The 26630-nt window shown below is 47.4% G+C and overlaps 15 protein-coding genes across 15 annotated transcripts; 6 read left to right on the plus strand and 9 right to left on the minus strand.

Annotated features, from left to right (window-relative positions):
* Positions 1–199: 199 nt before the first annotated feature.
* Positions 200–1732, plus strand: N7529_007431 (uncharacterized protein; the record flags this gene model as incomplete). The annotated part of the gene is made up of 1 exon (XM_057242958.1): positions 200–1732. One exon carries the CDS (start codon positions 200–202, stop codon positions 1730–1732), a length of 1533 nt encoding a protein of 510 aa, XP_057094496.1.
* A 536-nt stretch (positions 1733–2268) lies between these two features.
* N7529_007432 (NAD(P)/FAD-dependent oxidoreductase) lies at positions 2269–3567 on the plus strand (the record flags this gene model as incomplete). Its single annotated transcript, XM_057242959.1, has 1 exon — positions 2269–3567. One exon carries the CDS (start codon positions 2269–2271, stop codon positions 3565–3567), a length of 1299 nt encoding a protein of 432 aa, XP_057094497.1.
* Positions 3568–3687: 120 nt separating this feature from the next.
* N7529_007433 (fungal specific transcription factor domain-containing protein) lies at positions 3688–5173 on the minus strand (the record flags this gene model as incomplete). The annotated part of the gene is made up of 3 exons (XM_057242960.1): positions 3688–3873; positions 3945–4661; positions 4721–5173. The coding sequence occupies 3 exons, from the start codon at positions 5171–5173 to the stop codon at positions 3688–3690; spliced, it is 1356 nt and encodes a 451-aa protein (XP_057094498.1).
* Positions 5174–5865: 692 nt separating this feature from the next.
* Positions 5866–6666, minus strand: N7529_007434 (O-methyltransferase; the record flags this gene model as incomplete). The annotated part of the gene is made up of 2 exons (XM_057242961.1): positions 5866–5895; positions 5950–6666. The coding sequence occupies 2 exons, from the start codon at positions 6664–6666 to the stop codon at positions 5866–5868; spliced, it is 747 nt and encodes a 248-aa protein (XP_057094499.1).
* Positions 6667–7580: 914 nt separating this feature from the next.
* Positions 7581–9231, plus strand: N7529_007435 (uncharacterized protein; the record flags this gene model as incomplete). Its single annotated transcript, XM_057242962.1, has 3 exons — positions 7581–7613; positions 7664–8374; positions 8434–9231. 3 exons carry the CDS (start codon positions 7581–7583, stop codon positions 9229–9231), a joined length of 1542 nt encoding a protein of 513 aa, XP_057094500.1.
* Positions 9232–9490: 259 nt separating this feature from the next.
* Positions 9491–10405, minus strand: N7529_007436 (SDR family oxidoreductase; the record flags this gene model as incomplete). Its single annotated transcript, XM_057242963.1, has 2 exons — positions 9491–10067; positions 10125–10405. 2 exons carry the CDS (start codon positions 10403–10405, stop codon positions 9491–9493), a joined length of 858 nt encoding a protein of 285 aa, XP_057094501.1.
* A 767-nt stretch (positions 10406–11172) lies between these two features.
* Positions 11173–11537, plus strand: N7529_007437 (FAD linked oxidase; the record flags this gene model as incomplete). The annotated part of the gene is made up of 2 exons (XM_057242964.1): positions 11173–11218; positions 11323–11537. The coding sequence occupies 2 exons, from the start codon at positions 11173–11175 to the stop codon at positions 11535–11537; spliced, it is 261 nt and encodes an 86-aa protein (XP_057094502.1).
* Positions 11538–11755: 218 nt separating this feature from the next.
* N7529_007438 (seipin co-factor family protein) lies at positions 11756–12460 on the minus strand (the record flags this gene model as incomplete). Its single annotated transcript, XM_057242965.1, has 1 exon — positions 11756–12460. The coding sequence occupies one exon, from the start codon at positions 12458–12460 to the stop codon at positions 11756–11758; it is 705 nt and encodes a 234-aa protein (XP_057094503.1).
* A 440-nt stretch (positions 12461–12900) lies between these two features.
* On the minus strand, positions 12901–14764 carry N7529_007439 (putative Rab geranylgeranyl transferase escort protein; the record flags this gene model as incomplete). The annotated part of the gene is made up of 4 exons (XM_057242966.1): positions 12901–13244; positions 13431–14456; positions 14515–14633; positions 14688–14764. The coding sequence occupies 4 exons, from the start codon at positions 14762–14764 to the stop codon at positions 12901–12903; spliced, it is 1566 nt and encodes a 521-aa protein (XP_057094504.1).
* Positions 14765–15209: 445 nt separating this feature from the next.
* On the minus strand, positions 15210–17506 carry N7529_007440 (uncharacterized protein; the record flags this gene model as incomplete). The annotated part of the gene is made up of 7 exons (XM_057242967.1): positions 15210–15543; positions 15601–15930; positions 15996–16693; positions 16758–16853; positions 16903–17068; positions 17120–17318; positions 17410–17506. 7 exons carry the CDS (start codon positions 17504–17506, stop codon positions 15210–15212), a joined length of 1920 nt encoding a protein of 639 aa, XP_057094505.1.
* Positions 17507–18185: 679 nt separating this feature from the next.
* On the plus strand, positions 18186–19150 carry N7529_007441 (alpha/beta hydrolase; the record flags this gene model as incomplete). The annotated part of the gene is made up of 2 exons (XM_057242968.1): positions 18186–18349; positions 18400–19150. Coding segments are annotated over 2 exons (915 nt in total), but the record flags the coding sequence as incomplete, so codon positions are not given.
* A 654-nt stretch (positions 19151–19804) lies between these two features.
* Positions 19805–20398, minus strand: cyp1 (putative peptidyl prolyl cis-trans isomerase (CypC); the record flags this gene model as incomplete). The annotated part of the gene is made up of 3 exons (XM_057242969.1): positions 19805–20218; positions 20275–20316; positions 20366–20398. The coding sequence occupies 3 exons, from the start codon at positions 20396–20398 to the stop codon at positions 19805–19807; spliced, it is 489 nt and encodes a 162-aa protein (XP_057094507.1).
* A 238-nt stretch (positions 20399–20636) lies between these two features.
* Positions 20637–22508, plus strand: N7529_007443 (aspartic endopeptidase; the record flags this gene model as incomplete). Its single annotated transcript, XM_057242970.1, has 1 exon — positions 20637–22508. The coding sequence occupies one exon, from the start codon at positions 20637–20639 to the stop codon at positions 22506–22508; it is 1872 nt and encodes a 623-aa protein (XP_057094508.1).
* A 178-nt stretch (positions 22509–22686) lies between these two features.
* N7529_007444 (3' exoribonuclease family protein) lies at positions 22687–23862 on the minus strand (the record flags this gene model as incomplete). The annotated part of the gene is made up of 1 exon (XM_057242971.1): positions 22687–23862. One exon carries the CDS (start codon positions 23860–23862, stop codon positions 22687–22689), a length of 1176 nt encoding a protein of 391 aa, XP_057094509.1.
* A 1452-nt stretch (positions 23863–25314) lies between these two features.
* Positions 25315–26079, minus strand: N7529_007445 (uncharacterized protein; the record flags this gene model as incomplete). The annotated part of the gene is made up of 2 exons (XM_057242972.1): positions 25315–25519; positions 25583–26079. 2 exons carry the CDS (start codon positions 26077–26079, stop codon positions 25315–25317), a joined length of 702 nt encoding a protein of 233 aa, XP_057094510.1.
* Between the last annotated feature and the right edge of the window lie 551 nt (positions 26080–26630).

Consider the following 26630-nt stretch of genomic DNA (forward strand, 5'->3'; position numbering starts at 1 on the left):
GAGGGGAAAGTTGATGCGGAGAAATGGCTTATCGGTTTCGTTCTGACCTTCCTCCGGCACTTGAACCCTAAGTAGTGACAAGGTCTTCTATGATAAAGAACTTCATTGAGTTCAAATATTGTCTTATAAAGTCACAGTTGTTTTTCTTCTCTTTTACTCTCTACTCGAGAGGTTTATGAGATCATTTTCATAAATTTCAATGGCAGATGATAAAGAGGCCGCAGAAAACCAACTCGCTCTTGACCAAGAGAAGTCCCAAGAAGGGGATATCATTGAAACCCAGCGAGAAAGAGGTAAAGATGTTGCAGCACAGTTTCTTGCATGTCTCGATCCGGCCATTGCTGTGGAACCAGTGACTGAATCCGAGGCACGTCGTGTGCTATGGAAAATCGATCTTATTCTCATTCCTTTGATCATGGTTACGGTGGTCTTGGCTGCTATCGACAAAGTCATCATATCGAACGCGGCTATCTATGGCATGAAAATAGACACCCATTTGACTGGCAACGAGTATTCGTGGGTGGGCTCGATCTTCTACTTCGGATACCTAGCCTTTGAGTACCCAGCAGCACTACTCATTCAACGGCTCCCTGTCGCCAAGCTCTATGCTGGAATGGTGCTCGGATGGGCAATCCTACTTTTATGCACTGCGGCAACCCAGAACTTTGCAGGGCTGGCGACAGTTCGCTTCTTGATGGGCATGACAGAAGCCGCTGTGTTCCCCATTTCCAGCATCCTGACTGTGATGTGGTGGAAGACGAGCGAACAGCCTATCAGGGTTGCATTTTGGTTTAATCAGCTCTCATCTGTGTTCTCGGGTGTTGTCAGCTACGGCATTGGTCAAACCAACACGGCGTTGGCACCCTGGAGATTGCTATTCATCGTGCTGGGTGGATTTTCTCTCATCTGGGCTGCCGTGCTATACGTCTTCTTGCCTAATTCACCAGTGCAGTGTTGGTATTTGTCAGATCGTGAGAAATTTGTCTGTCTCGAGCGCGTTAAAGATAACAATACTGGAATGGAGGATAAAACGATCAAATGGTATCAAGTGCGAGAATGTCTGCTCGACCCTAAGACTTGGCTTTTGGCGCTATTCTCGCTGACCCAGAATATCCCCAATGGCGGTCTAGTCACCTTTTCCGCCATCATTGTGACAGGCATGGGTTATTCACGACTGCTGACCACCATTTTGGGAATCCCGACCGGTGTGTTAGCAACAGTGTGGCAGCTTTTGCTGGGTTTCATTGCCGCCAAGGTGCCCAACTCCCGCTGCAATATCATCGCCATTGCCAACCTCGTCCCGATGGCTTGTGCTATCTTGATGTGGAAGCTGCCAAGTGGTAGTCAGCAAGGCCTGTTGGCAGCATACTACGTCTTCTACACTTACTGGGCACCGTATGTGCTGTCAACCTCCCTTCCAATGGCCAACACCAGTGGCCACAGCAAAAAGTTGACCATGAACGCCATATTCTTCTTGGCGTACTGTATCGGCAATATAATTGGCCCGCAAGTTTTCCGCTCTGACGATGCTCCATCATATTCTCGAGGATACGAGGGTTTGTTGGCTTGTTTGGTTGTGGCCATAGCCGCCATCATCGCTTATGGGCTTCTTTGCCGATGGGAAAACAGTCGTCGTGATAAGGAAGAGCAGCCCAGCGAGGAATCATCATCAGCTGCAGCATTTTCGGATCTTACAGACAAAGAGAAGCGATCTTTCCGCTATACTTATTAGTAGTGTCGTTAGGAGGCTTTTGTTGGCAAGTTGCGCATTCATCACAAGTATGTAGCTCCAAATTTATTAGAGAATGAAACTTGATTCATATTTTCAGAGCCTAGCTGCTACCATCCAAACCCATAACACTCTGAAAAGAAACAATCACAAGAAAGCGAAAGAGAGCGAACAAAGTAAGCAATCCTCGTGGCTATTTTCAAGCGGAGAAACGAAGGTCGGAACGAGGTATTTGGAGTGCCTCGGAGTGCCTCCGAGTCCAAGCCCCCAGCGCCCCATCCGCTTAATCTTTAAACATTCAAGCTGCCTATCTTAGGCTCAAGGAAGGTCAAACCGAAAATAAAGATAAAGCTGATCTCTCCCCTCACGCAGTCAAATGAACGTCTTCGCAATGCATCTACTTGTGCGCGAGGAAGCTAGTAGCGAGATCGGATCCCATGCGACAAAGTACAATAAAGCGAAATGGCAAAATAAATATGGCGCCCCCTCTCACCATTTGAGAAGAGACCAAATCAAATCGTGACAGCAACCGAGCTTGCATGATGAACAAAAACACGAATATTTTGATCGTTGGCGCCGGTTGCTTCGGCACATCCACCGCATACCACCTCTCCCAGCGCGGGTACACTTCCATTCACGTCTTTGATCGATACGAACCGCCATCTTGCGAGGCAGCCTCCACCGACATCAGCAAGATTATACGCAGTGATTATAATGAGCCGCTGTACGCGCATATGGGGATCGAGTCCATAGCTGCGTGGCAGTCTTGGTCAATGTTTCGAGGGCTGTACCATGTGCCCGGGTGGATTCTCAGTGCGGCGAATCTGTCGATCCCATTCGTGGAGGGTTCGATCGAGACGTGCAAGAGACTCGGGGTGCAGGGTCTTGAGAGACTGACACCGGAACAAATCCGTGGGCGCTTCTCTGTTGTTACGGGAAAGCTGGACGGGTGGAATATCAATGTGTGGAACCCAACAGCTGGGTGGGCTGCCGCCGGAAAGGCTGTGGAGAGGATGGCTGGGGCTGCTCAGCAGAGTGGCGTGGAGTACGTCACGGGGGAGACAAGGGGATATGTGCGCGAATTGATATTGAATGAGATCACACAAGAGTGCAAAGGAGTTGTCACTGCGGATGGCACGAAATATGAAGCGGACCTGGTGATTTTAGCTGCAGGAGCATGGTCACCTTCGTTGCTAGACACGAAGGGCCAATTGATTGCCAAGGGTCACAGTGTCGCTCATATCCAACTCACTCCCGCGGAAACCCAACACTATGCCGCGATGCCCATAATGGATAACCTCGAGTTAGGGTACTTCTTTCCGCCACAAGAAGATGGAATATTCAAAATGGCACACAGCCAATTCATCACCAACGTGCAAACCACGAAGAGTGGAATTACGACCTCGGTCCCGCACACGTTTATCCAGACACCCGAAGACGGACTTCCTCTTGAGATTGAAGCAAAGATGCGTCAGAACCTACGGCGTGTGCTGCCTGAGCTCGCAGACCGACCCTTCTGCTATACGCGTCTTTGCTGGGACACCGACACAGCTGATCGGCATTTCCTTGTTGGCCCTCACCCCGCCTACAAGCGACTGTTTTTGGCGACAGGAGGCTCGGCCCATGGCTTCAAATTCCTTCCGGTGGTTGGAAAATACGTGACCGACATGCTTGAAGGTACTTTGGACCCGGAAATTGTACGTCAATGGCAATGGAGGGCTGGCCAGGATATTAAGGGTAAGAACCTCGCACACCTTGATCCAGAAATGGAGTTGGCAGATCTTACGGGGTGGAAGGGTAGACATATCCGTGAAAGAGATCATGCTTGCAAGCTGTGATATATCCAAACCAAGAGACAAGCAATCAAACATATATTTTGGAGGTAAATATACAATCAGACTGACTCAATTTAAAATTATAAACGAGAAAGATAGACAAGGTCTCATCCCCATAAGAGCCTAAGTCAAGCTGAGCTTCCACCCACCCAGCACAACCATTGCGTGCTCCCAAGACAATCGAGTCCCTTGTGAGCGGTCACTCTGCTTCTGTTGATTACTGCTCTTTCGGCGTTTCCTTTCATCTTGAGAGGAGAGATCCTGCTGTCGCCAAACCATTTCGACAACTTCAACAGCAGGGGCGATGTTCTAAGCAAATGAATGGTGTTAGTCCCCAGAGACCAAGGAGAGACAGGTATCAGCAAATACAACAGACATACCCCAAAGCGACGAATACTTTCCACTTCCTGAAACAGTTGCAGCACAACAACTCTTTCCTCTTCCCCGCGAGCACAGCACCCCGCTAAGAACAGTGGCCACAGTGGCAGAACTGCTGTACGCATCATGTTCGCTTTCTTTTCCAGGATCAGCCCCAAAATCTTTCCAATGTAGACGTCTTTTTCCTCGGGATTCAATGAGGGAATGACGGAATTATTAGACTTGGAAGAACCGGATTTGGTTGAGCATATTTCATACAACAGAAGCACGGCCCCGAGTCTGTTTGCTTCCGCAATCGCACCACACTCCGTGTTGGAATGAAGAAGCTCTGTAGGTTGCCTTTGTTGGAGGTTATCTAGCTTTGCTTTTAATTGGTAAACATCCTTCCGACTCATTTTATCGTTATCTTCGCGAGCCCACGCCAAACCGGCCACTTGATCAATTAACAATAGAAGTGCGGGGCTGAGTCCCATGTATGGATCAATAATGTCGGATGTTTCAAGTATGCTGCCCGGCAATACACGCGACGTATTTGGTGTGGAAGTGGTAACTCGAAAGGCTGTACGGGCGAGGACTAAGTGGAAGGCGAAGTAACGGTTAAAGAAATTTGTCAGTTCCTGGCTATGACAAGAGCGCCCGGGATGTTCCTTTCGCTTGCGGATCAAGTTCTGGAATCCGTCGAGATGAGTGACCCATGAAGGACGACTGCCATCTGATATCTGTTACAGGTCAGTATAAGCATCGTCAAAGCAAAAGAGAAAAGAGAAGCAGTCCTCACATCGAACCAGCATAGCATCAGAACCAACCCCAGCATTTCATCCATTTCTCTTTCCAGCCAGGTATCTTGATTCAAAAGGACGCGCAGATAGTTGAGAGCTTGGTGGTGATGCTCTAAAGCAGGCAGGCGATAGCGTTGATCCGACAGATTGAGGGTATTAGCTGCGATGGCTAAGGCAGCATGATACAGGCCCTCGGAATGCAAAGCCATGGGAAGTATAAGATATCGATAAGGGTTGCAATGGGCGTTATCGACGAGGGTAGCACTACTGCAGATGATGTGTTCAAAATATGTCAAGAGAGTGGAATCGGAATCTGATCGTCGGACCAAGGGAAATGCCTTCAGCCTGGGAAGCAAGGAACTATCCCGAGAAAATGCCTCGGGATAATTCCTATTAGAATGGACACCATTGAAATGGATCTCGAGATCGATCATAGTAGTGTTCAGAAACATCCAGCGTCGATCTGTATCGTCTGCACGTTCCCGCTGCCGTAATAATGTAGTTCTAAGGCTTGCCTTCCGCTGAGGGTAATCCTCGTTCTTGTTCTGTTCGTCATCTCTTCGCTTGGACCAGACTCCTGATCGCCCATGGCAAACCCCTCGAGCCAATGACTCTTCAAGCCAGACCAGACGGATTCCGTACCCGCATGGGGCGTTTATGCGAGTACAACGGCGGCAAATTGGGTGAACTTCTAAATCAGTCAATAAATTTGAATTAGAGCTATGTTCCTGCAGCAAAGCGACAAAAAATTAGAATGTTACCGTCACATTTGATGCGTCGGGCACGACATGTCCAACAACCTGTACGAGCTCTTGAAATAGTAGTCATTGATCAATCAAGCGTTCTACCCCGCAGTGGAAGACAAGCCGTTGATTATATGCGAGTCAAGCTGATAAACGGCTATCGAGGCCAGTTTTCTATTCGTTCGTCGGTTTCTATCCACTTTTTTTAACTTCGGACATTCTACGCTGTACACGGTGGTGTAGGTTGTGGTATTTTGGCAGGGTGATGGCCAAGAAAGGACTAGTAAAAGCAGAAATCAACAATCAAAACAATATTTGCAGAATATTACGACGTCATTCCTTTTGTCATTGGCTGTAGAGTTGATACAGAATATTTCTTTGTGAAACTCGACAGAGCAGAGCTACTTGATCCTGGAAACCTCAAGTTCATCCTGCACCAATTGGTCAGATCTGAACAAAAATTTCGAATTGTATGAGCCACTTACCTCATAATCGCCGGGAATTATCAGCCCCTTGACGCTCCAACTTTCCATACCGATATGCTGCCGAACGTATTCACGGTACTGAGGAGCTCCAGGCCGAAGGACATTGTCAGCCACAACCATTGATCCTGGTCTCAAGAGAGAGAGGTTCTCGCAAACTTTGAGATCATCTATATAAAGATCCTCAACATGATCCAAGAACAAAAAGTCAATTGTTGTCAACTTCTTCTCTGCATGAAGTCTTTTTATCGAATCTGCAGCTGATCCCACCACCACCGTCACGATATCGCTCAAACCCGCTAGGTCGATGAAGTTCATGGCAATAGAAGCCATCAGAGGATCAAACTCCAAACTCCAGAATCTCAAGTCTTGTTTAGTCCCTCCATGGGCTCGACGCATAGCCTCCGCAAATAATATCGATGAATAGCCGACATATCCGCCCAGCTCAACCAAAACGGTCGGTTTCTCATCTTCTATTAATTTTTGAACCTTATCGCCTTTATCGGGGCCGATGTTGATTAAAAAGTCTTGCTGGGCGGCGAATTCGTCTATCACACGAAGAATGTTTGAAGGCGAGCCGCGGAGTTCATTTAAGTCCGGATGACTGTAAATGTGCTTGAGCAGAGCGATTTCGCGTCCATCGTGGGATTCGACATAATTCTCATCTTTGAATTTGTTTAGGGAGGGATATTTGGATGTGGTGCTGGCTGGCAAGGACATGATGATTGGTTTTTGACAAGATGACAATAGTCTTTTCTGGTTCTTGCCTTGGATATCGTTTTAAAAGAAAATCGAGTGAGAAAAGGAACGAGAAATAGGATTGAGGGGTAGAAAGGTATTTATAATCTGCCATTGAGGACACAGTTAGGGCACGATGAGCACATGGTCAGACCTAGCCCAATTTGGATCTAGGGTCACATCGAATAGATCGGGTCTCTTGAGGGTCACTCAGATGACCATAGAACTACCATTGTTTGTACTTTTGTTATAATGAGAATCCACGAGTGGGTGGTGGCATAATATCTAATCAAGGAAATTTAACACGCACCCATGCAAGATGAAAGGTTTCAATGTAAGCCCTCTCCGGCCACTTTCGAATCTAGAAGTGCAAGTGGATTTAATATTGACGAAAGGGGTTTATTGACATTAGGCTAGCGTCATCTATCTATACATAGTTGTCTACTCATTGCTTATTGTGAGAATGTTTCATCTTAGACCGAACGCCAAGAGAGCTTGACATGTTAAATTTCCGACTAAACCCCTAATCAGCCAAGAAACGACCCTTTTAATATGAAAAACAACGGAATAAAACATAATTATTGATTCTGTGCATGAATATTGGCTTGCCATTATGCAGTTCAAAGACATTGCGCAATAGCGGGGAGAATGAACATTTCACCCCGACACCTGTTTCTTATCATTGGAATATAAAGCACAGCATATTCTAATGCACATGGTATCGTGCACATAAGCAAGAGGCATTAGCAAACCACCTGCAGACATTCTCAGACCGGGGTCCTCGGTAAGTCCGAATCAGGTGAAAACACAGCGCTAGCAGCCTCTCTGCTCCACTTAGATAAACCTCCGACACCTGGACTTCTGGCCTTTCTCCACATTTTCCTTTCAACTTCATTATGGGGTTCAGTACTGTGACCGAATTTGACCAGGTAAATCGAAATCCCACGATGGGTTGAATCTCCCGCTTATATCTCGAAAGGCTTACCAAAGTGTCCAAAATTCATTTGCGGCCGGAACTACTAAAAGCAAGGAATGGAGGCGCCGTCAATTAAAACGCGCCTGGTGGATGGTCGAGGACAACAAAAAGCGCATATGCGACGCCCTCTACGCTGATCTTCACAAGCATTACCAAGAAGCCTACGCTGGCGATTGCAGTAATGTTCAAGGGGATATCTTACGCACACTTGAGAAATTGGATGAGTGGACTAAAGACGAGAGACCCTCAAGGTTCGATCCGCTGAATTTCGTGGGTAGAGCTACTGTTCGCAAGGAACCCCTCGGTGTTACTCTCATCATCGGCGCCTGGAATTACCCTTTTTCTCTCAGCATACTGCCAATGATAGCTGCGATCGCTGCTGGATGTGCCGTGATTCTCAAACCCTCGGATATGGCTAGTGCTTGTCAAGATTTACTAATGGAGATATTTCCCAAATATTTGGACAACGACGCTATTCGATGTATTTCTGCAGGGCCTCAAGAAATGGGATACATTCTTGAACACCGCTTCGATCACATCTTCTACACCGGATCCCCAAACGTTGCAAAAATTATTCATGCAGCAGCGGCAAAGCATCTCACGCCGGTCACTCTTGAACTAGGCGGCCAGTGTCCAGCCATCGTCGCAGAGTCGGCAAATCTCGATCTCACTGCGAAACATATCGCTGCTACCAAATTCATGAATGCCGGACAGGTTGGTTCTCAATCTTTGTTCTCCTACATCGAAAACCAGCTAATTTCGAATCAATGTAGATCTGCTTGAATGTGAATCATGTACTCGTGCACCCTGCCCTACGAGAGCGCCTTGTGATTGAGTTGAGTCGACACTTTGATACATTCCTCGGAGGCAGAGATATCCAACCTGACTATTCCACACACATCATCAATGAGCGGAACTTCGACCGTCTTGACAGTCTACTCCAGCGCACATCCGGGAAAATTGTGTATGGAGGCCAGCGCGATCGTCAGAGCCGGTACTTTGCAACAACGATCGTGACTGGAGTCAAGCCCGGTGACTCCCTTCTCTCGGAAGAGCTATTCGGACCCATTCTCCCCATCGTGGATGCAGATTTCGACACAGCCATCTCCTTCACTCGCAGCGGCGAGCACCCGCTCGCAATCTACGCATTTACCAGCGAAGAAACAGACAAGGCTCGCATTTTGAACGAAACACAGTCCGGAGGCGTGACCTTTAACGACTGCGGTCTCCATATTGCCGCCTGCGACGTGCCTTTCGGGGGAGTTGGAAATTCCGGGCAAGGTCGTTATCACGGCCCGCATGGCATTTTGACATTCTCTCATCTCCGTACCCACATCAACGCCTTGCCTGCTTGGATGGAACCCCTTATAAGTGGACGATACCCCCCATACTCAGTCGCAAAGGCCCATAAGATGAATCCGCCTGTTTCCCCACCGTTTGACCGAGATGGCAATGATAAAACTTCCGCTCGTTCCAAGTGGACATTTGGATTTGGTGTCCTTGCTCTATCCGCTTTGTTGGTGAATCGACAGGATCAGATTATTGCTCTAGGTTCGAAGTTGCTTCAGTAGTTTGCCGTTGAAGGTTTTTTCATGTTGTTGATTTTATATTTTCTCTTACTCTCTCATCTCTTGCATATGGAGGGGATTATAGATCAGATCAGCAGATTGAATTGTCGCATGCCGGTAACTAGCCTTTATGCCCCTATGATCTGGTCTAAGATAACAGGATCAATGTGATTCAATTGCTTGGTACCCTGTTGATTCTTATTTCGTGTATCGCATGTTTAATCAAAATGGTTATAGGGGGCAATAGTCTATGTGTCAATATCTAATTTTTTACATCCTCGCAGTCTGTAGAGCCAATAATCTCCTTCCAATCATCCAGCATCTCCTGCTCACGGGCGATACTTCCTCCTATAGCGGCCAAAGAATCCCGACCCAGAGCAAGTCGGCCCGGGAGACTCCGTCCCTCGCAGCGTCCTGTCTTGGTCAGAGCCTCAAAAATGACTTGCGCGCCCTTGACGGGGTCACCAGGCTGGTTGAGACTGTAGGCAGTGAGGGCATCACGAGTGGCTTGGGTGCCGGCTTTCAGCTCGGCGATGTGATTCTTCGCGGAGACCTTGTGGCCCTCGGTGAGGACGTTGGTACGGAAAAATCCTGGCTCAATGCAAGTCACATCGATGTTAAATGGTGCCATTTCATGCCTCAAAGACTCTGTGTAGAGAGCGACCGCAGCCTTGGTGGCGCAATACATTCCAGTAACAGGAAATCCGTTCCAGCCGCCGATGGAACCAAAACTGGCAACGACGCCAGATTTGCGAGAGCGCATTGAGGGGAGGGCTGCTCGAAGAACGCGCATGTGTGAGAAGACATTGACATCAAACTGGTCGATAATTTCTTCGTGGCTGGAATGATTTAGAGACTTGAACTGGACCGATTCTTTGGAAGTGGATGGACTTTACCTGCATTCCTCGATGCTTCCTTCCAGGATATACCCAACGCTGTTCACCAAGATGTCAATTGGGCCGACGGTTGACAGAACATCGTCGATGGCTGCTTTGACCTCGGCATCGCTTCCCTGTACATTCAGCTTCTTCGCGATGATCCCCAGAGACGCCAAATCCGCCAGTTTGGAGGGATCACGCGAAGTAGCGACCACAGTGTCTTTTTTGTTTGCAGCCGCAATAGCCAATTCACGGCCGAAGCCGGAAGAGCAGCCTGTGATGAACCAGATACGAGGCATATTGATGTGGAAGGTGGTGTGGTGAGAGAAGTGACTGAAGCTATAGGAATAAAGAGGGACCGAGTGTGTAACACGTAGATCAGTACACGGGGCCCAAGCAGGGATTTAAAGGACCATCGCACCCTTGAAACTACGGTAAGTCCGAATAATCTCACTCGTGTTTTCTTTGAGTCACTCGTGTTTGTTCTTGGCGTTGGGGCATCCAGGGCCCCATTCACCATTCCACACGCTTCACCGATTGCAATGTCAACGTCCACGTCGATCGCACCATAGAGAAAGATCCTAGATCCACTTCTCAAAGCGTCAAGCTTCTCTATGCTCTGGCCAGCAAGCAAACCGACAGTTGCAATCTCTCGGTGAAGCTATGCGTGCCACCCATCAGCAGATCGAATCCGCTCCAGCTGCCGGTGCATGGAGCAACTTTCAACAAAAACATGTGGGATTCACAATATTTGCCTGAGAAACATTATTAATCAGGCAGCGGATGCATCGCGAGTATCCCACATTAGCGGTCGATCTAATTGTATGCATACGCATGCAGCTCACACAAAGAAATTGAGGGCTAATCCATTTTCGCTCTAGGCAACGGAAATAGCACCTTTCCCTGATAGTCCTCTCGAGACCCAGACTCTAAATTATGTCGAGACCGTTCACCAGCTAGTTCAGTACCTGCGAGAGACGAAAACTGACGGCCGGCCATGGCGTCGCATCGCGAGTTCCTGCAGCAGTATCGTGGTATTCCCAGGCTCTATCGGCTCCACTGCCACATGCCCATAACACCACGCCAAGTGAATGAGGGCGTGCTAAAGGGTGGTATGCGCTGGGATTGGAGACGGTTGAGAATCGGACGTCTGGACGTGAGTTCCTTTATCTTCCTTTGATTGGAGCCTTGCTCCTAGATACTAACTTTTCTATAGTCGTTTATTTCGGACTCACCTTCGATATCAAGGAGGATATTGATCGTGTTCTCCCTGCTCATGACAAGTTTGTTCAGTCAATGCAAAAGCTTGCCGCTGATCAGAACTTATATGATCCTACTACCGGCGGGACAGAAATTGCCTCCGAAGTAGAGGCCCATAAACAGCGCTTCGGTCTCGAGTTCTACAGAAGTACCGATAATTATGTGCTCTAATACTGTCCTACTCTTGATCCTTCTAAGCTATCACGTAAAACACTGATGTTTCGGGCAACGAGTTTGTCTTTTGCTATTTCGCATATACAATTCCCGAGACCTTTAATGAGGTGCCTTTGTATTTCTCCAGGTGGTATTTCATTTGTTCAACTTGTATACCTCTCATTCCAAAATAAGTATGCTCCGTTGTCATCAATTCATATGAGAAAAAGCACGTCTTATTCGTCCTTCTTCCCTTCTTCCTTCTTCCCTTCTTCTTTCTTCCCTTCTTCGGACTGACTTTCTCCATCATCTGTGTCTGCCGGGGTGTGCGATAGCCAAAAGCGCGTAATAATACCACCCAAGAAGCGTTGATCCACCCATTTAACCAGGCCATAGAAGACCCATCCCCAGCCCCATAGAGACACACCCATCATGCTTGTGACCAATAACACGGGACCAAGAATCAACAGCGACAAAATAGCCCAGAGGAGTATCGAGACGGCAGCGAAGACGAATACGCCAGCTAAAAACACCAACAGAGGCACTCCGCAGCATATCATTTGACAAATGAGGAAGGTCGTAGCGGCGGGCCGTTTCAATGCAGCTTCATACATTGCAGCTTGACGGGGCGGAGGAAGTAACCAGGCAACTAGTTTTTGGACAAGGGACTCGAAGTAGTCGAAGGCTTGCGGGAAGAGCGTAGCGAACCAGGCTTTCATGTTGGACCATATGGATGAGAACGAGATGTTGTTGTCAACGCCTTGTCCTTTTGGTGGAGCATCGTCCGAAGGAAACTGGCCAGGGATAACGGGATCACTCAAATCTTTTGTCGTCTGGTTCAGTTTTTTCTTAGGTAGTTTTTTGACAACGCCGCTTTTTGTTGATCCGACTTGGTTGACAGGGAGTTGTCCGGCGGAACCGGTTACATTGTCGAGAGACATTGTAGCGAGAACTTTGCCGCTACGAGAGCAAATATTATAGACAAGAATAGAAATAGAAACAGAATCGATGTGAACAAAAATCACTTGAACAGATCAAGTTGAACAGATCAAGTTGATCTATATCAGATGCCATGACGTATGGGGCGTTTCACCAATCTGGTTCAGGTTATTCGCCGATATTAATTCTGCGTCACTTTTCTGCCAAACGGTCCGACAGTATCTTGTTCATCCTGACGCTGGTAAAACACTACATCAAAAGTTTTCACGGATTTGCACCCAAGACTATTTGGAAGCACAAATATCCAGGGTTTCGATTGCAAAGCCGTTTCAAGTGCATCTAGAAAGAGTTGATAATGTTCAAAAATCAAGTGGAATAACCATTTTATTATTTCATTTACGTATGAAGAACTGGGTATTCCTGAATAACGCTATGCTACGAATCATTGATCAGAAGTGCCTTCACGATCGTCAAACATCATGAAATCATCATCATTTACCTCCTCTCCTACAATCTTCTTCCAAGCCTCCTTGACGATGTCGAGGGTGTCATCTTCGAAGGCAAAGTCAAGGCTTGGGGGTGGGAAGAAGTAGAGGTCAGGACAAGAGTCCTCCTGTTTAAGGTACCACCGGGTCTCCCCATTACTGAGGAGACCGCGTTGGGTGTATCGACAAGACCAAAGCATGCGGGCAGAATGACCTTCAGCGGCAAGAAGTTTGTCTAATGCAGCTTCAAGGATTGATTGACCTTCGGGTCCGGCGAGGGCCACACTGCAATAGATTACACCTGTAACATCGAGTTAGCCGCTTGAACGACAGTATGTTGATGAACCAAAATAATGAGAGAGTGCTCGTGATCAGGTAGGAAAAATTTTCAACACAGCAAATTCAGGCAATGTAGATAAGTTTAAAAAAAAATCATCATGCGAGCAGGACGAGGGATGTGAACATGGAATACACAAGAAGGACTTACTCTGCTGAAGAGGACACTCGCCAGTGTCACTTGAATGGACCTGCAGGTATACAGGAGGTGCTTCAGGACTACCCAAGGTATGTCCCGGGAACATGAGAACTGCAGTTGCAGGCAAAGGAGCTCCTTCGACTGTACGAGGGAAAAGGGAAGGGAAAGTTCCCGACACAACACTGACCGAACGAGCCACTTCAATCAAGGGTCTTGAATCTTCCAAGGAATCCGGCGTTGAGTGAAACAAGAATTTAGACTGAATGTCGCCTTCATTGGCCAATGTAACCAAGAAGGGATGCTCAGAATATTCGGAGCTTGTGCGCCATTTGACATCATTCATCTGCGTATCCAGGGCATATACACCCCCTCCCACAGCGGAGGCACGGCAGGCAGCTTGCAGTATTTCGGGTGCGCCACCATACTTTGCAATCACAGCTCCAAACCCAGGGCCAAGATGCCCAATGGATGACAAATGCCGTTGAATTTTGGAAACTGCATAGCTGGCAGATGTATCCTGTTGAGAAAGCTGAGACAAAGATAGCGACAGCAGGGGATCGTGAAGCTCCTCTGGAACACTGAATTTGGAAACCAAGTAGTTTTTGAATGGCATGGACATGTCTTCAATTTCATCTGAGCCTTCTTCCTCACTGGATTTGGTGATGTGACGCAGTAGCCGCATGAGGGTTCTTTTTGACTTCATGCTTATATGAGAAGCAGCGAAGATGTCCTCCCGATTACCAGGGACCCGGTAGAGGACATTTTCCGCGCCGAGGTTGCAGCTCTCAGATTCAGGCTTCTCAGGTGCGTAAATCCACCAGCTGCCCACAGCCATAAATTCGAGCTGGCGAAAAACCTTGGATGATACGAGGGCTGACATTAGTGCGGAGCGAGCATGAAGGAAATACGGGGAGAGGGACAATGTGTAAGCTCGACTAGACGCAAGCTTTGGCGACTCTGGTTGCTCAGCAGAAACTGAAGAGTCCCCAGATTGTTGAAAAGTGGATATAGAGGCATCTTTAAATAATGAGTGGCTGCCTGATTGCACAAGTTTTGTTAGCCACGAGCAAGCGATAGGAGCGCAGATAAATCTCACCTTGATTAACTTCCTTGACCCATTCCTGGGCCTCATCAAGACTGAAGGCTGCATCTGGACCACCATAGTACTGGTTTGAGTCCAAGTGAAGAACCTTCTTTCCAGAGCGTGAGAGGGCCCTTTGGGAGAGTGTGAGTGCTTGACTCACATCCACCCTCAGAGAGATAACTCACAGTGCCAGGAGAGACTGACCAAAGCCAGTCCCATTGATCACCACATCCCACTTTGTATCTGACAGACTTTCCATCATGTGAAAAGCCAGGAAACTAGTTGAAGGTAAGTTCGAGTATTACAGTCAGATCCAATAACCAAAGCTCTCATAAATGTGAGTAGTTGGGTTCTTGATGGGACAGAAGCATATCTAGTCCCTCCAAGGGCTTCAATACTGAATCTACCCTGGACTTGAGGTTGGGGAGAAAGAGAAAGGAGAAGGAAAAAAAAATTCGGAGAAAAACGCGGATGTGGGCGCGCGAAGGCGGTCAGGTCCCCACTTTTGGCTAAGCTTCAATTGTTGATTTCGCGAGTTCACGAAAACATCAATTGATTCAAATGATATGATTATTTCATGCTCAATCAATGATTTATGATACAAGCAGATGGAATACAGTCTTCTTTCAACTTTTGTCTTGGAGTAAATGGGGTTCATCCTGGCCCTTCCTCCGACAATCCCGAGCTATACCGTCCTGTGTATATATTCAACTGCGATCTTTCTCAGTCATGGTTTCAATAGCCAAGTGAGAGTGGTCTTCTTCTTCTGTTTGGGCCCCTCCAGCTTCATCCAGCTTCACATTTTTCAGAAACAGCATCACTATAAGCATGAGTGAGAGCGAGATTAGCCCGGCAATCGCAAGTAACTTTTGAGACTCTCGGTAGCTTTGATTGATGGCTTCACGAGCCTCAGTGCCTATGGCGTATTTCCGAGCGACCACAATAGATCCAAATATCGACTTGGCCTGATCCTTCAGGTCACTAGGAAGGTATTGCTGCAATTTGTTTGGCAGAGTGTTGCGCCATATCGCCCCAGCAACACTACGCAACACCAGTCAGAACATACTACGTATCAACGAAGACGGTTAAACTGCTTACCTCGTTCCAATCGCACCTCCAACACTCATTGAGGCGAAGAATACTGCTGTGACAACAGAAACATCTTGTCGCGAGACCATTGCTTGCACTGATACCTGTGCGGCCGTTTGATAGAACCCACGGCCAACGCCAATCAGTGATTTGGCTACCACGAAGGATGCTTCATTTCCGCTCCGACCATCCCCCATGTCCACAAGGTAAACAAGCACGCCCATCCCTAGAACGCAGAGAGGAACGCCCGTCAGAACCCAGATCTGAGAGCGCTTGGTATACTTCATGAAGAAAGCGGCGAAGATGCCAGCAACCTGAAATGCCACTCGGAGAGAATTACTAAAATCATCATCAGTCCCGAAACGGGCAAAAAACGGCCAACAGGGCGGACAGGAAGGTCGTACTCAATTCTGGTTGCTGAACCTGCCGGAAAGTTACCCGCTACCTGCAAATAACTCGTGAAAAAGACACTGAATACCGAATAGTGAAAGAAATCTAAGGCACCAAGTAGACAGGCAGCTGCAACCGTGCGGTTGTTGATCATGCGATAAGGAACAAATGGCTTCTTCGCAAACCACGCATCCCAAACCAAGAAGGCAACCAAGAAAACCACACCTAGAACCAGCATGGCGACAAAAGACCCTTTGGTCCACGCGCCGCTATTATTGGAACCAGTCAAAGACAGGGGAATCAAAAGAAGAGATAAGCCGGCCACTAGGAGCACAGCTCCTGGTAAATCGAGTTGAAACCAGAGGAGCTTATGCACCTTTTCCCACCAGGTATCATCATTTTTCCAACCCAATGCCTCGGAAACAGACACCGGAGATGGGGCCCTGCGCTGATAAAAGAGCATGGTCCCAATCAATGGCAATGAGGCAACAGGCAACACAATTGCCCACATGCCCCATCCCCAGCGCCATGTAGAATGGTCAAGGATGCGTTGGGCAACAATGGTCCCAAGGTAAAGGGTAGGAATTGTAGTGAGAGAGTCAGGCAGTGTTGACCATATACCACGGTTGACTAAGGATGTCATATCCGCTACGAAAACTTGCTGTGTAAGGGCAAATCCAGTTGACCCAATGGCCTCGAATATCCCGGCAGCCTGTTAAAGGAAAAGATTAACATTTAAACACATTTCATGATTTGAGAAGCGAAAAGGCACAGACCATATACTGGGCAATATTTGTGCAAGCTGCATATATCACGTAGCCCAAAACCGACAGAGTGATGGATAATATGAACATTTCCGCTCTGCCAAAGACCTAGTATATATAATTAGTTGAAAGCCTTGAAAGCTTTGAATATACTGACATCTCCCAGCTTTGCAATGATTGGATAGGCAGAAATGCGCGCAATGTTCATAACCACCCGGGCTGCACTCATTGCAGAGTGTTGCTTGAAGGCACTTGTTGTGTATGCAGCATAAACTTGAGTTGAATAATCAGCAAAGTTGATTGCCAAGGTGCACAGAAACAACCTATCATGCAAAGTCAGTCGAAAATCCATATAATCAGCCACAGTGACGCACCCTGTGAAGACAACAATTAAACCTTGCTTGGTCCAACTCTTCCGAAGTACATCAGCCCTTTGGACTCCAGCTTGGACGCTGGAAAGTGTTGATTGCTTCTCCAAATTGTCATCATTGCAGTCAGCCTCGGCATGGCGGCCGTGGTTGACTGATGGGTTTATGTGAATTGCGACATCTACTTCCTGTTTATCCATAGCCGCTGTCATTATTAGAAAAATACCGTTCCCAAAAATGCGATATATTCAATAATGAACAATGAGCCCGTTGACCAAGTTATATAGCATGCCTACCGTTGTTTTTAAATCCTCGGGGGTGGAACGGCATAGGCGAAATCGGATTTTGCCGCACTACACGCAAGTCTTCTGTGAAGAAATTGTCAGTTATCATTGATATGAAGCGGTCCTCGCAAAATGGCACCTAATGCAGTTACTCGGCCCCACTACAGATTCCTATAACGTCCATGCATGGAAATATCGAACGGTGAATACTATACAAGATTAGGAAATATGGGGCAAGACTAAACTCAATCTTATCAATCAGAAGATGGAATCAGCGGCTTGTTTCCATTATGGGAAACTGATACGAGGGAGACGTGTCTCCCTCGTATCTGAACTGCCCTAGTGCCGAATCATAAACCTCCTGCCAAGATAGCCAAGGGCATGCCAAGACGTTTCGACGAGGTATTTGAGATAGATGGCCTCATTTCGGAATAAGATATAACCAGATTTAACAGACTTGGGTTTTGACCGTGTGGCATCTGACAGCACATTATTGCTCCCCCCACTCGCACAGGCCTATGAGCAGCAGTGTTAGAGGATTTCAAAAAGTCGGTCCTTCCAATTACGGTGCGTAATGAAGCTGCTTAAAGCACAGTACTTGACGTCGCACCTTTCTTTTATTTCTACCGGATGTATCTTTCTATATCATCTCTGTCAAACCCACAAGCCAGCTCGGCATCTGGCTCATAATGACCCAGTGTCCATGATCCTGCGTCCTCAAACAGTCCAAAATTTGGGCAGATATTCCTTTTCAATTTGAAATGTGCTCTGACAACTTGGAAAACAGGGAGAGCCAGTGGACTATTGAGCTGATAAACGGCTATGTCAACAACATGGCGACATGGCTCGCCGTGAACAAGCAGGATGAGAAGTATCTGATTCAAGTTTCTTGGCCACTGGAATGGTCATCTACCGGAGAACAACCAGTCGGAGACGACAAGGCCAATGCAATGTAAGCGAGAAAGACACTGAGAATAGCCTGCAGGTCTAACATCTCCAAAGATACGTCGTGGATGGCAATGCAATGATTCTTTCAGCCACAGACATTGTGCGGAGACGACGAGTGCGTTACTCCAATGAGATATCAACAATAATAATCGGGATATCCTACCCGTTGACCAAATCTGTGTTTAGCCCTCGTCGGAGCCATGATTTCACCCCTCCCTGTGAGAGATACGACTCGCTTGACAGTCCAAACGGCCAGGCTCAAACTCAACAGTTTGGAGGTGCAGATGATTTCCTCGATTTTGTAACAAACACGGTACACCCCTTTGTGTTCTCCACCATATTTCCACAAATATCAGTCCATGAGACTGCTTTGTTTGGACATTCTTTTGGGGCACTCTTCGCCCTCCATGCACTTTATACAGCGCCTGCGAGCTTCAACGCGTATCTTGCGGCGAGTCCGTCGATTTGGTGGAATAACGGATTTATCCTGCAAGAGGAAAATGAATTCTACCGCAATACAACATCCAGTCATAAACCAAAAGTGTGGCTAGCCTATGGGTCTCTTGAGCAATCCCCCAAACGTCAAAAGAACCAGACAGAGGCAGAATATGAAAAACGATTGGCCGTGGCAAAGGAGAGACTAATGGGTGACAATTGTGACCATATGTTTAGTCGACTCGTACAAAGTGAACAGCTACAATCGGTCATCAGGAGGAGGTACGAAGATGAGGACCACGGGAGTGTGATTGCAGGGGCATTGAGTGGAGCCATTTTCTATTTCCTTGATCAAAGTGATGATAAGTGAGCAATTGGTTTACCTAGTTAGCTGTAGATATCTCATAAGAACTTGACCAATGGATCTGCAACTTCGCTAGCTAGGAACAAGCAACATTGGAAGTATTTCAAGTGATGTAGAAAATCCGTCACTGCCTCAGGCCTGACTCCTGCCTCAGGCTAGATTGATTACTAAGCAGTTCCAAAAGTGGTTAGACTAGCCACTTTATGAACTGAAATTTCGACGAACCACTTTTTCTTTTCTCATACCACTCCCAGTGTTTTGCACAGAACGGGTTACTATACAATGGTAACCTGGTCTTTATAGACGCGGGCCTTCACTGGACTTCGTTATGGGAGTGGTAGATAAGATTTCTTGTCACTCTGTATCTGCTGCTCTTGATGGAGACATTTGATGGAAGCGGTTCGTTTTGTAGTGATACATTCATTATCTCATTATTAGCTTGCCTTGTTACTTTGGCATACTGTAGTCTCTATAAATCTGGGATTTATATCAGTCGGGATAGAGCAATTGGCCGATTTGCTACCTCGACTCAACCTTGGTTGTCGGGCGCGCCAAATGTTGTGTCTGCGATCCGTCGCATGTAATGTCTTGGGAGAGACTGGGTGTGTGTTCACACTGTAACTTTGTGGAATCAACGGAATCAACAAGAACAGGCGAGCCTCACTCCTGTGTCCCCTCCTCAACCACTCGAGCCCGAATAATCTTCAACTCGTCAACTGGTTTATCCTCCGAATTGGTTTTGACTAGTCCCATGCGCTGGATGATTCTCATGCCGCTCTTGACTCGGCCGAAGATGGTGTGTTTTCCATCCAACCAGGGTGTTGGAGCAAGGGTCACAAAAAATTGACTGCCGTTGGTGTTGGGTCCACTGTTCGCCATGCTGAGAATTCCAGCACCTGTGTGTTTCAGTTCTCCGCGAATCTCATCCTCGAATTTCTCGCCGTAGATGGAGCTTCCTCCTCGACCGGTGCCGGTGGGATCACCAGTTTGAACCATGAAGTTAGGGATGATACGGTGGAAAATCACATCGTTGTAGTATCCTCGTTCGGCGAGTGTCGAAAAATTCTTGCATGTCTGTAGGGCAATGCGTCAAAAAGTATTCTCTTGAAGCTATGCGGGGGTGTTCATACCTTAGGCGCGTGGGTATTGTAGAGCTCCACGGAGAAGGAGCCCTGTAGGTTGTTAGTAGCTGGTAATAATAAAATTTGAAGTACACCGTACCATAGAGGTATCAAAAGCCACCTCGGTCACCATGATGAAGAAGTTGTAGATTGTTAAGAAAAGAAGTCGTGAGTTTGAAATTAGAAAGGCGGGATCGGCCAAGGTGGAGCTTGGCGCCGCATCTTTTAAAGAATCTCCCCAAGACAACTCCCCCAAACAGTCCGGCTCAATGACCATGATGGTCTAATTTGTTCTTTCTTTTCTATCGAATTGACCCAATTGTCATTTATACCGCATTAACAGTACTTACGATCCAATTACTGAGTCTATTATGGCCGATGTCAGCCCTGTCGCGGAGCTGTTGGGGCAAGCTTTCTACCACTTCGACCGCATGAGGCCACTTTTGCCAACATATGGACACCTACTCGTTTCCGCTCTTTTTCCAATTTGGATAGGTGCCCATGCATCTTTGACGCGGCCCTCATCTGCCGCAAAGCCTCCCAAGAAAGACGACCAGCAGGTTAAGGATGAATGCGACACAGATGAAGAAGAAGAGGGATATGGACCCTTACAGAAGATGGAAGGACTTGAACCTTCAGATGCTCTGATGTTCCCGTTGACTGCAGGTCTCACACTCGGTGGACTATATTTGGTCATCAAATGGTTGGAAGACCCAGCTATCTTGAACAAGATCCTCAGCTTCTACTTCTCCCAAATGGGCCTCTTTTTTGCGTTTGCTTTCATCAAGGACGTGCTTTTGATGATTCGGTCTTTCATCTTTCCTAGGTATTACCGTGAAGGTGGGAACTTGTGGAAAGTCATACGCTTTGAGCGTCGTTTTATTGCCTCTGATAAGAGCAATCCGACCAAGCCATCCTCCGTTCGGAATTCACCATTACCTGGGGCTTGGGGCCGAATTCCACTTCCGGTAATGATATCAGGGCTGCTTTGGACATTCAGAAATGCTCTATACCAGCGGCTCAAGGTACGAGCTCACGTGCGTGGTTTGTTTGACATCAAATGCCTCGTTGGTCTCGTCGATATTCTCAGTGGGATCTTCGCCCTCTCTACTGTAGCCTACTTCGCATTTGTGGCCAAGCCATGGTGGTTAACCAATTTTCTTGGTTTCTGTTTCTGCTATGGCACCCTGCAATTCATGTCTCCCTCCACCTTCTGGACGGGAACCCTCATTCTGGGATCCTTGTTCTTTTATGACATCTATTTCGTCTTCTTTACGCCACTGATGGTTACCGTTGCAACTAAACTAGATGTGCCGATCAAGCTTCTTTTCCCCCGTCCGCCAAGTCCCCGTGATGCACCAGGTGCCACGTCACTGGCGATGCTCGGACTGGGTGACATCGTTATTCCAGGAATGATGATTGGATTGGCACTTCGTTTCGATCTTTTCCTCTATTATCACCGCAAAGGTGCCAACAGGGCATGGACTGGAGAGTCGGATCAAAAAAATCTGAAACCCGAGTATCAATCGGCAACTGGCGCTTGGGGAGAAAGGTTCTGGGCCCCATCCACCGCGCCGCCGTATGAGGAAGTCAAGCCTCCTTACCACGATGCTCGGAAATTCCCAAAGATATACTTCAAGGCTAGTCTGGTCGGTTATGTCGTGGGAATGGTCACCACCCTTCTCGCAATGCAATATTCGAACCATGCCCAACCTGCTCTTCTATATTTGGTCCCTGGTGTTTTAACATCGATTTGGGGCACCGCACTAGCTCGAGGTGAGGTCGCCACAATGTGGGAATTTTCTGATGCCGAGGAGGTAGAAGAGGAAGAGAAGGAGACCGAGAAGGATGAATATAAAAAGGACAAGCCTGTTCAAGGCCAAAAGAGCCTTTTTATGCGCATATTCTCTGGCGAGTATGCGCGTACGTCAAACAAAGAAGGTGAAACCGACGCCCAGAAGCTCGACGAGGGCAAGGCCGAGGATTCGGGGTCTGTTTCAAATTCACGCGAGCAGGGCGAACGTGACACCGAGACAAACAAAGGCAAAAAAGGCGATGACAGCTTCGACTTGATCTCCTTTTCCGTTTCATTTCCTAGCCGACCCAAGAGTGGAATCAATGTCCGCTCCAATGACACCTCCACAAAGGAAGACCAGCAAGAGGTATCAGGTTCCAGCGACATTGGCGGGGATAACGAGCCACCCCTGAAGAGAAGGCGACGGAGTGTGATGAACAAACAGTAAACAGAATATCATGTCAGGATCGGCCATGTCAGTTGAGTCAAATTGATGGTTTTATGTATTGTGAAATGACACCTAGCGTTACAATATCTGTTACGATGAATTGAATTTTAAATCAGAAACTAAATTGACAAGAAACATGTGTGGTGGTATCATTCATTTGTATTGCATATCAATTAGATCAACATTGATCCAGTATCCGCTTCATCTCATCCCATCTCTGAGCGGAAACATCCACAAGCTGACGCAGATCATCACTGTCCACTGCCCAACCACCGTGCTTCTCCATCTTCACAATCACCGTCTTCCCATTATCTTTATCAACAACAACACAAGCTCGCTCTTGGCTCAATCCCTCCTCGTACCCATCCGGGTCTGCTAAGATCCACCTTTGCTGAGAGCCACTCTTCTTCTGCTTCTGCGCCTTCAGCTCCTCAGCATCAGGAACGACAACCGATCTCCAACCAGCAGCGGCATCAGCCTCAAAGGAACAGAAAGAGCTAGCAATAGGCAAGCCACGCAGAGACAACTTCCGCGCATCAGCAACATTGTCCGAACACAAGACTGTCTCGTTATCAGCATCCCACCAAGCCTTCGGGAGCTTCGTATCGCGCAAAGCAGCCAAGACAGAAGCCCAAGCCGCATCGAATGGATTTCCAGCCAATGAAATAATCATGACATCAATGTAAAGCACCCAAAATGCCTTAATCTCGCGTTCTGGTCCCCCGCTCTGTTCTGTGTCCACATCCATGTGTTCGTCCTCGTTGCGGAACTCTTGCGATTCCAAATTGGGCGGCTGATACCAGATGCGCAAGTCGTCCGCTTGTACGAGACGGGTGCTGTGCAAGAGAGAGAGAATTTGGTGAGAGAGCGACTGCGCCAAAACACTAGGCGGTGCACCGGGTGTAAAGCCTGGCGCGCATCCAGTGCTCAAAGAGAGATTGGGAACAAGTAGGTTCAAATCCTGAACGTGGAAGCAATCTTTCTCATCTTCGGTCCTAGAGTCTCCTTGGTCGGTTGAGTTGTCGGCATTCTCTTCTGAAGAGGCCTTTGACACGCTCCAAGAAGCGATATCTTCTGTATGTAAAAGCTCGGCGCGGACACCGCAGACAGCGGCCGTATCACCGATCCGTACAACCGCACTTCCATTTGTGTGAGTTAAAGAGCCGGAATTGGCAGACGTAACGCGGAATTGGGATGCCGCACGGCCATTGGCGCGGATCGAGGGCTGATTGCTCGCCGCTGGTGGGGAGAGATGGGCGAGAAGGTAGGCGTGGGGTTGGAGGCGGGCGAATTGGGATGGAGGGAGGGATAGTGATGGAGGTGCCGTAATTGGGGCAGCTGTTGAGGAAGCCATGGCTAAATAGAGTCAGGCTTCTTATTGCCAAAAGCCTGATGTGGAAATTATTGAAGATGCAGAAAAAGCCGACGATATAAAATGGCAGAATAAGTTCCTATCAAAGGCGGTAGCAGCTTCGCTCTTTTTCAGTGCCTTAACGCCTCACGAACCACACAACATACGTCAAGATTTCTCTTCTTTTTCCTTCTGGCATATCATTACCTCCAATGCTCATTTAAACTCATGTGGTGAGCTACTGGCTATAATCGGCCACTTTTGTCCTTTTTTTCAAAGATCTAAAAGGATCTTAGATTACTATACACAGTGCGGAGTAAGGACAGGTACAGATCGGTAGAGAGCCTAAATCAATTAGGTAACCTTTATTTACATAAGATATAATTGTTCCCTAATCTCCTTCGACTATAATACCTGTGGGATACTCGATCCACATAACACGAGATCGGTTTCAAGACAGCACGGATGGTTATCATTTACCCCCGTGTACTATAAAGACAAGGGCAACACAGCCCAAGAGGACTATAAGAGCAATGGAACCCACCTGGCAATCTTTCTGGTAGTCGAAAATTCTGAATGCGGTATTGGGCCTTCCCTCTTTGATAAAGATAACTAGTATTTATCCCAGCTGGCCTCCCACGAATCCTTGGAGGCCTCGATTGAGACATCTTCAATCGCAATGCAGGTTAGTTGAACTTTTATTAATTGGTTGATTGATACCGCCCAATATATTCACACCTGGGCTGCTCTGGTCAGATTACCAAGTAATTTCGTTTGTGTCAGTTGGTTTCGTTTATATTGACGGCGGGTTCTGAAGCACTGATACCAAACAGACTACCGCGTTCCGCATAACAATCGGTTAAGGACTTGTCCAAGCAGACGGTGTCTATGAGGATCGTGCTTGCCCCACTAGCACTGGGATATAAATCTACTGCCTGTTTGTTTGATCCCAGCTCAAGTGATACGGCATGCTACAGGCCATCTAGGTCATATGTTTGATGAAAACACTCAAGATGATGACATAGACAATGGTAATTTCAGGCGCTAAGCATAGTACCCGTAGAAGGTACCTAGCAAATCAGTAACTGTTCTTCTGTGCGCCAATCAAATATGTTAGAACATTCTGCAACAAGATAGCCAACAGCCCTAGCCTAAGGTGATGAGTCGCGTGCAATAGTGAAACGCCTGGGGGTTTCGTACGGAATGGGGGCGATATCTTTGCATACGATCCGTTGATTTTACTGACCAGTTAAGCACTTTCTCACACCAGACCCCTGTAAAAGGTGATCAAGGATGTTTTACTTCATGAGAGATAATTATGAAATGTTGGCACGATATCACACCCAGGCTAGAAATTGTGACTATCAAGACAAGACAAACAATATAAATAAGATAGAGATATAGTACACCCACATAAGGAATCAACACTCAACACACCGCAGGCCATCATAACAATCACAAGCTTTCCTTGTGAATTGCTTGTCTATGCGCTTTCATGTTCTCGCGTCGACTTGTAGCATGATTACACCAAGGGCACTTGAACGATCGTGGATTGACATGCTGCATCTCGATATGCCGCATTAGAACTCCTTTGCGCGAGAACATACGGTCATAGCGGCAGCCTTTCCATTCACATTTAAAGTTGCCATAATCGGCATCGCTATATAAGACATGGTTAGAGCGCGATTATTAGCTGAGACAAAGCAACATGAAGAATACATACTTCTTGCTCTTGCTCGACATATGACGAGAACCGCGGGGAGTTTTGCATGCAGTAATACAAGGGTCATCAAGGCAACCTGGTTGAGCTGATGAGCTCTTCTGGGGAGGAACCGCTGCGAGATTAGCCCATGGGCTAGTATACCCAAGCTCGTGGGAGCTTGGAGGGGAAATGACAGCGTCATTGCGTTGGGTAAAAAAGAGCTCGAGACCATTCTCCTTTGCACACCCATTGGTACTCATTTGGTCCGAGTAAACCAAGCCAGAAGAGAATGCACTTCCAAGAGAGTCCGGTGTTGAGGGAAGTTGCGAAGTATGGCTGTATGAAGTAGCTGTGGATGATCTTCTCGTGGTCGGTGGTTCGGGTGAGGGGGAGGTATATAGGCCTTGGGGTTGTTTGAAGAGACCTGTTTCCCAATTCTCCAGATCAATGGTAGAACAGAAATGCCCGGTTTCTAAACTTTGAAAGTTGTCATCCTGGATGTGTGTTGGCCACGCCATTATGTAGATACACCGTGATTGGAGAGCGTTAAAAGATGAGCAAATGTACAGCGAGCAGTTGTGAATATACAAGCAGGAGGAATGCAAGCCTTAATTCACTCAAGGATAGTTCAAGTATTTATAAACCAGTACGACTGAAGGCAGTTGAGGGGCTATTTCCAGCAACGAAATGAAAGCAACTAGACCTGAAAACTCGCATAAACAGACCAACGCCAGGGCCATACTTTGATGAGCCACTCTCCACAATCTGAGAGTCCGATCACCAGTGGATCTTCTTGGGTGATATCTGGCGCGAGGGTTCATATCGACAAGCTGAGTATTAGGTACGGGTGTAGTACTAAATCAACGTTTTGGGCTAGCCAACCAAAACGGCAGAAAATAGCAGATATGCTCAGATATGCTGTCTTATCGTCCAGTATTCAAGCCAATACCGACAAAAACTATCTAAAAGCGAGGTAGAGGGAAGGCCATGGGGTATTTCCCAATGCCATGGACCTGGGCGCGGGAATGCGATCATCATCCCCGAGAGGAACACCCGTTTCATCAGGCCA

Source organism: Penicillium soppii, assembly GCF_028829465.1.
Source record: "Penicillium soppii strain IBT 18220 chromosome Unknown utg000006l, whole genome shotgun sequence".
NCBI lineage: Eukaryota > Fungi > Ascomycota > Eurotiomycetes > Eurotiales > Aspergillaceae > Penicillium > Penicillium soppii.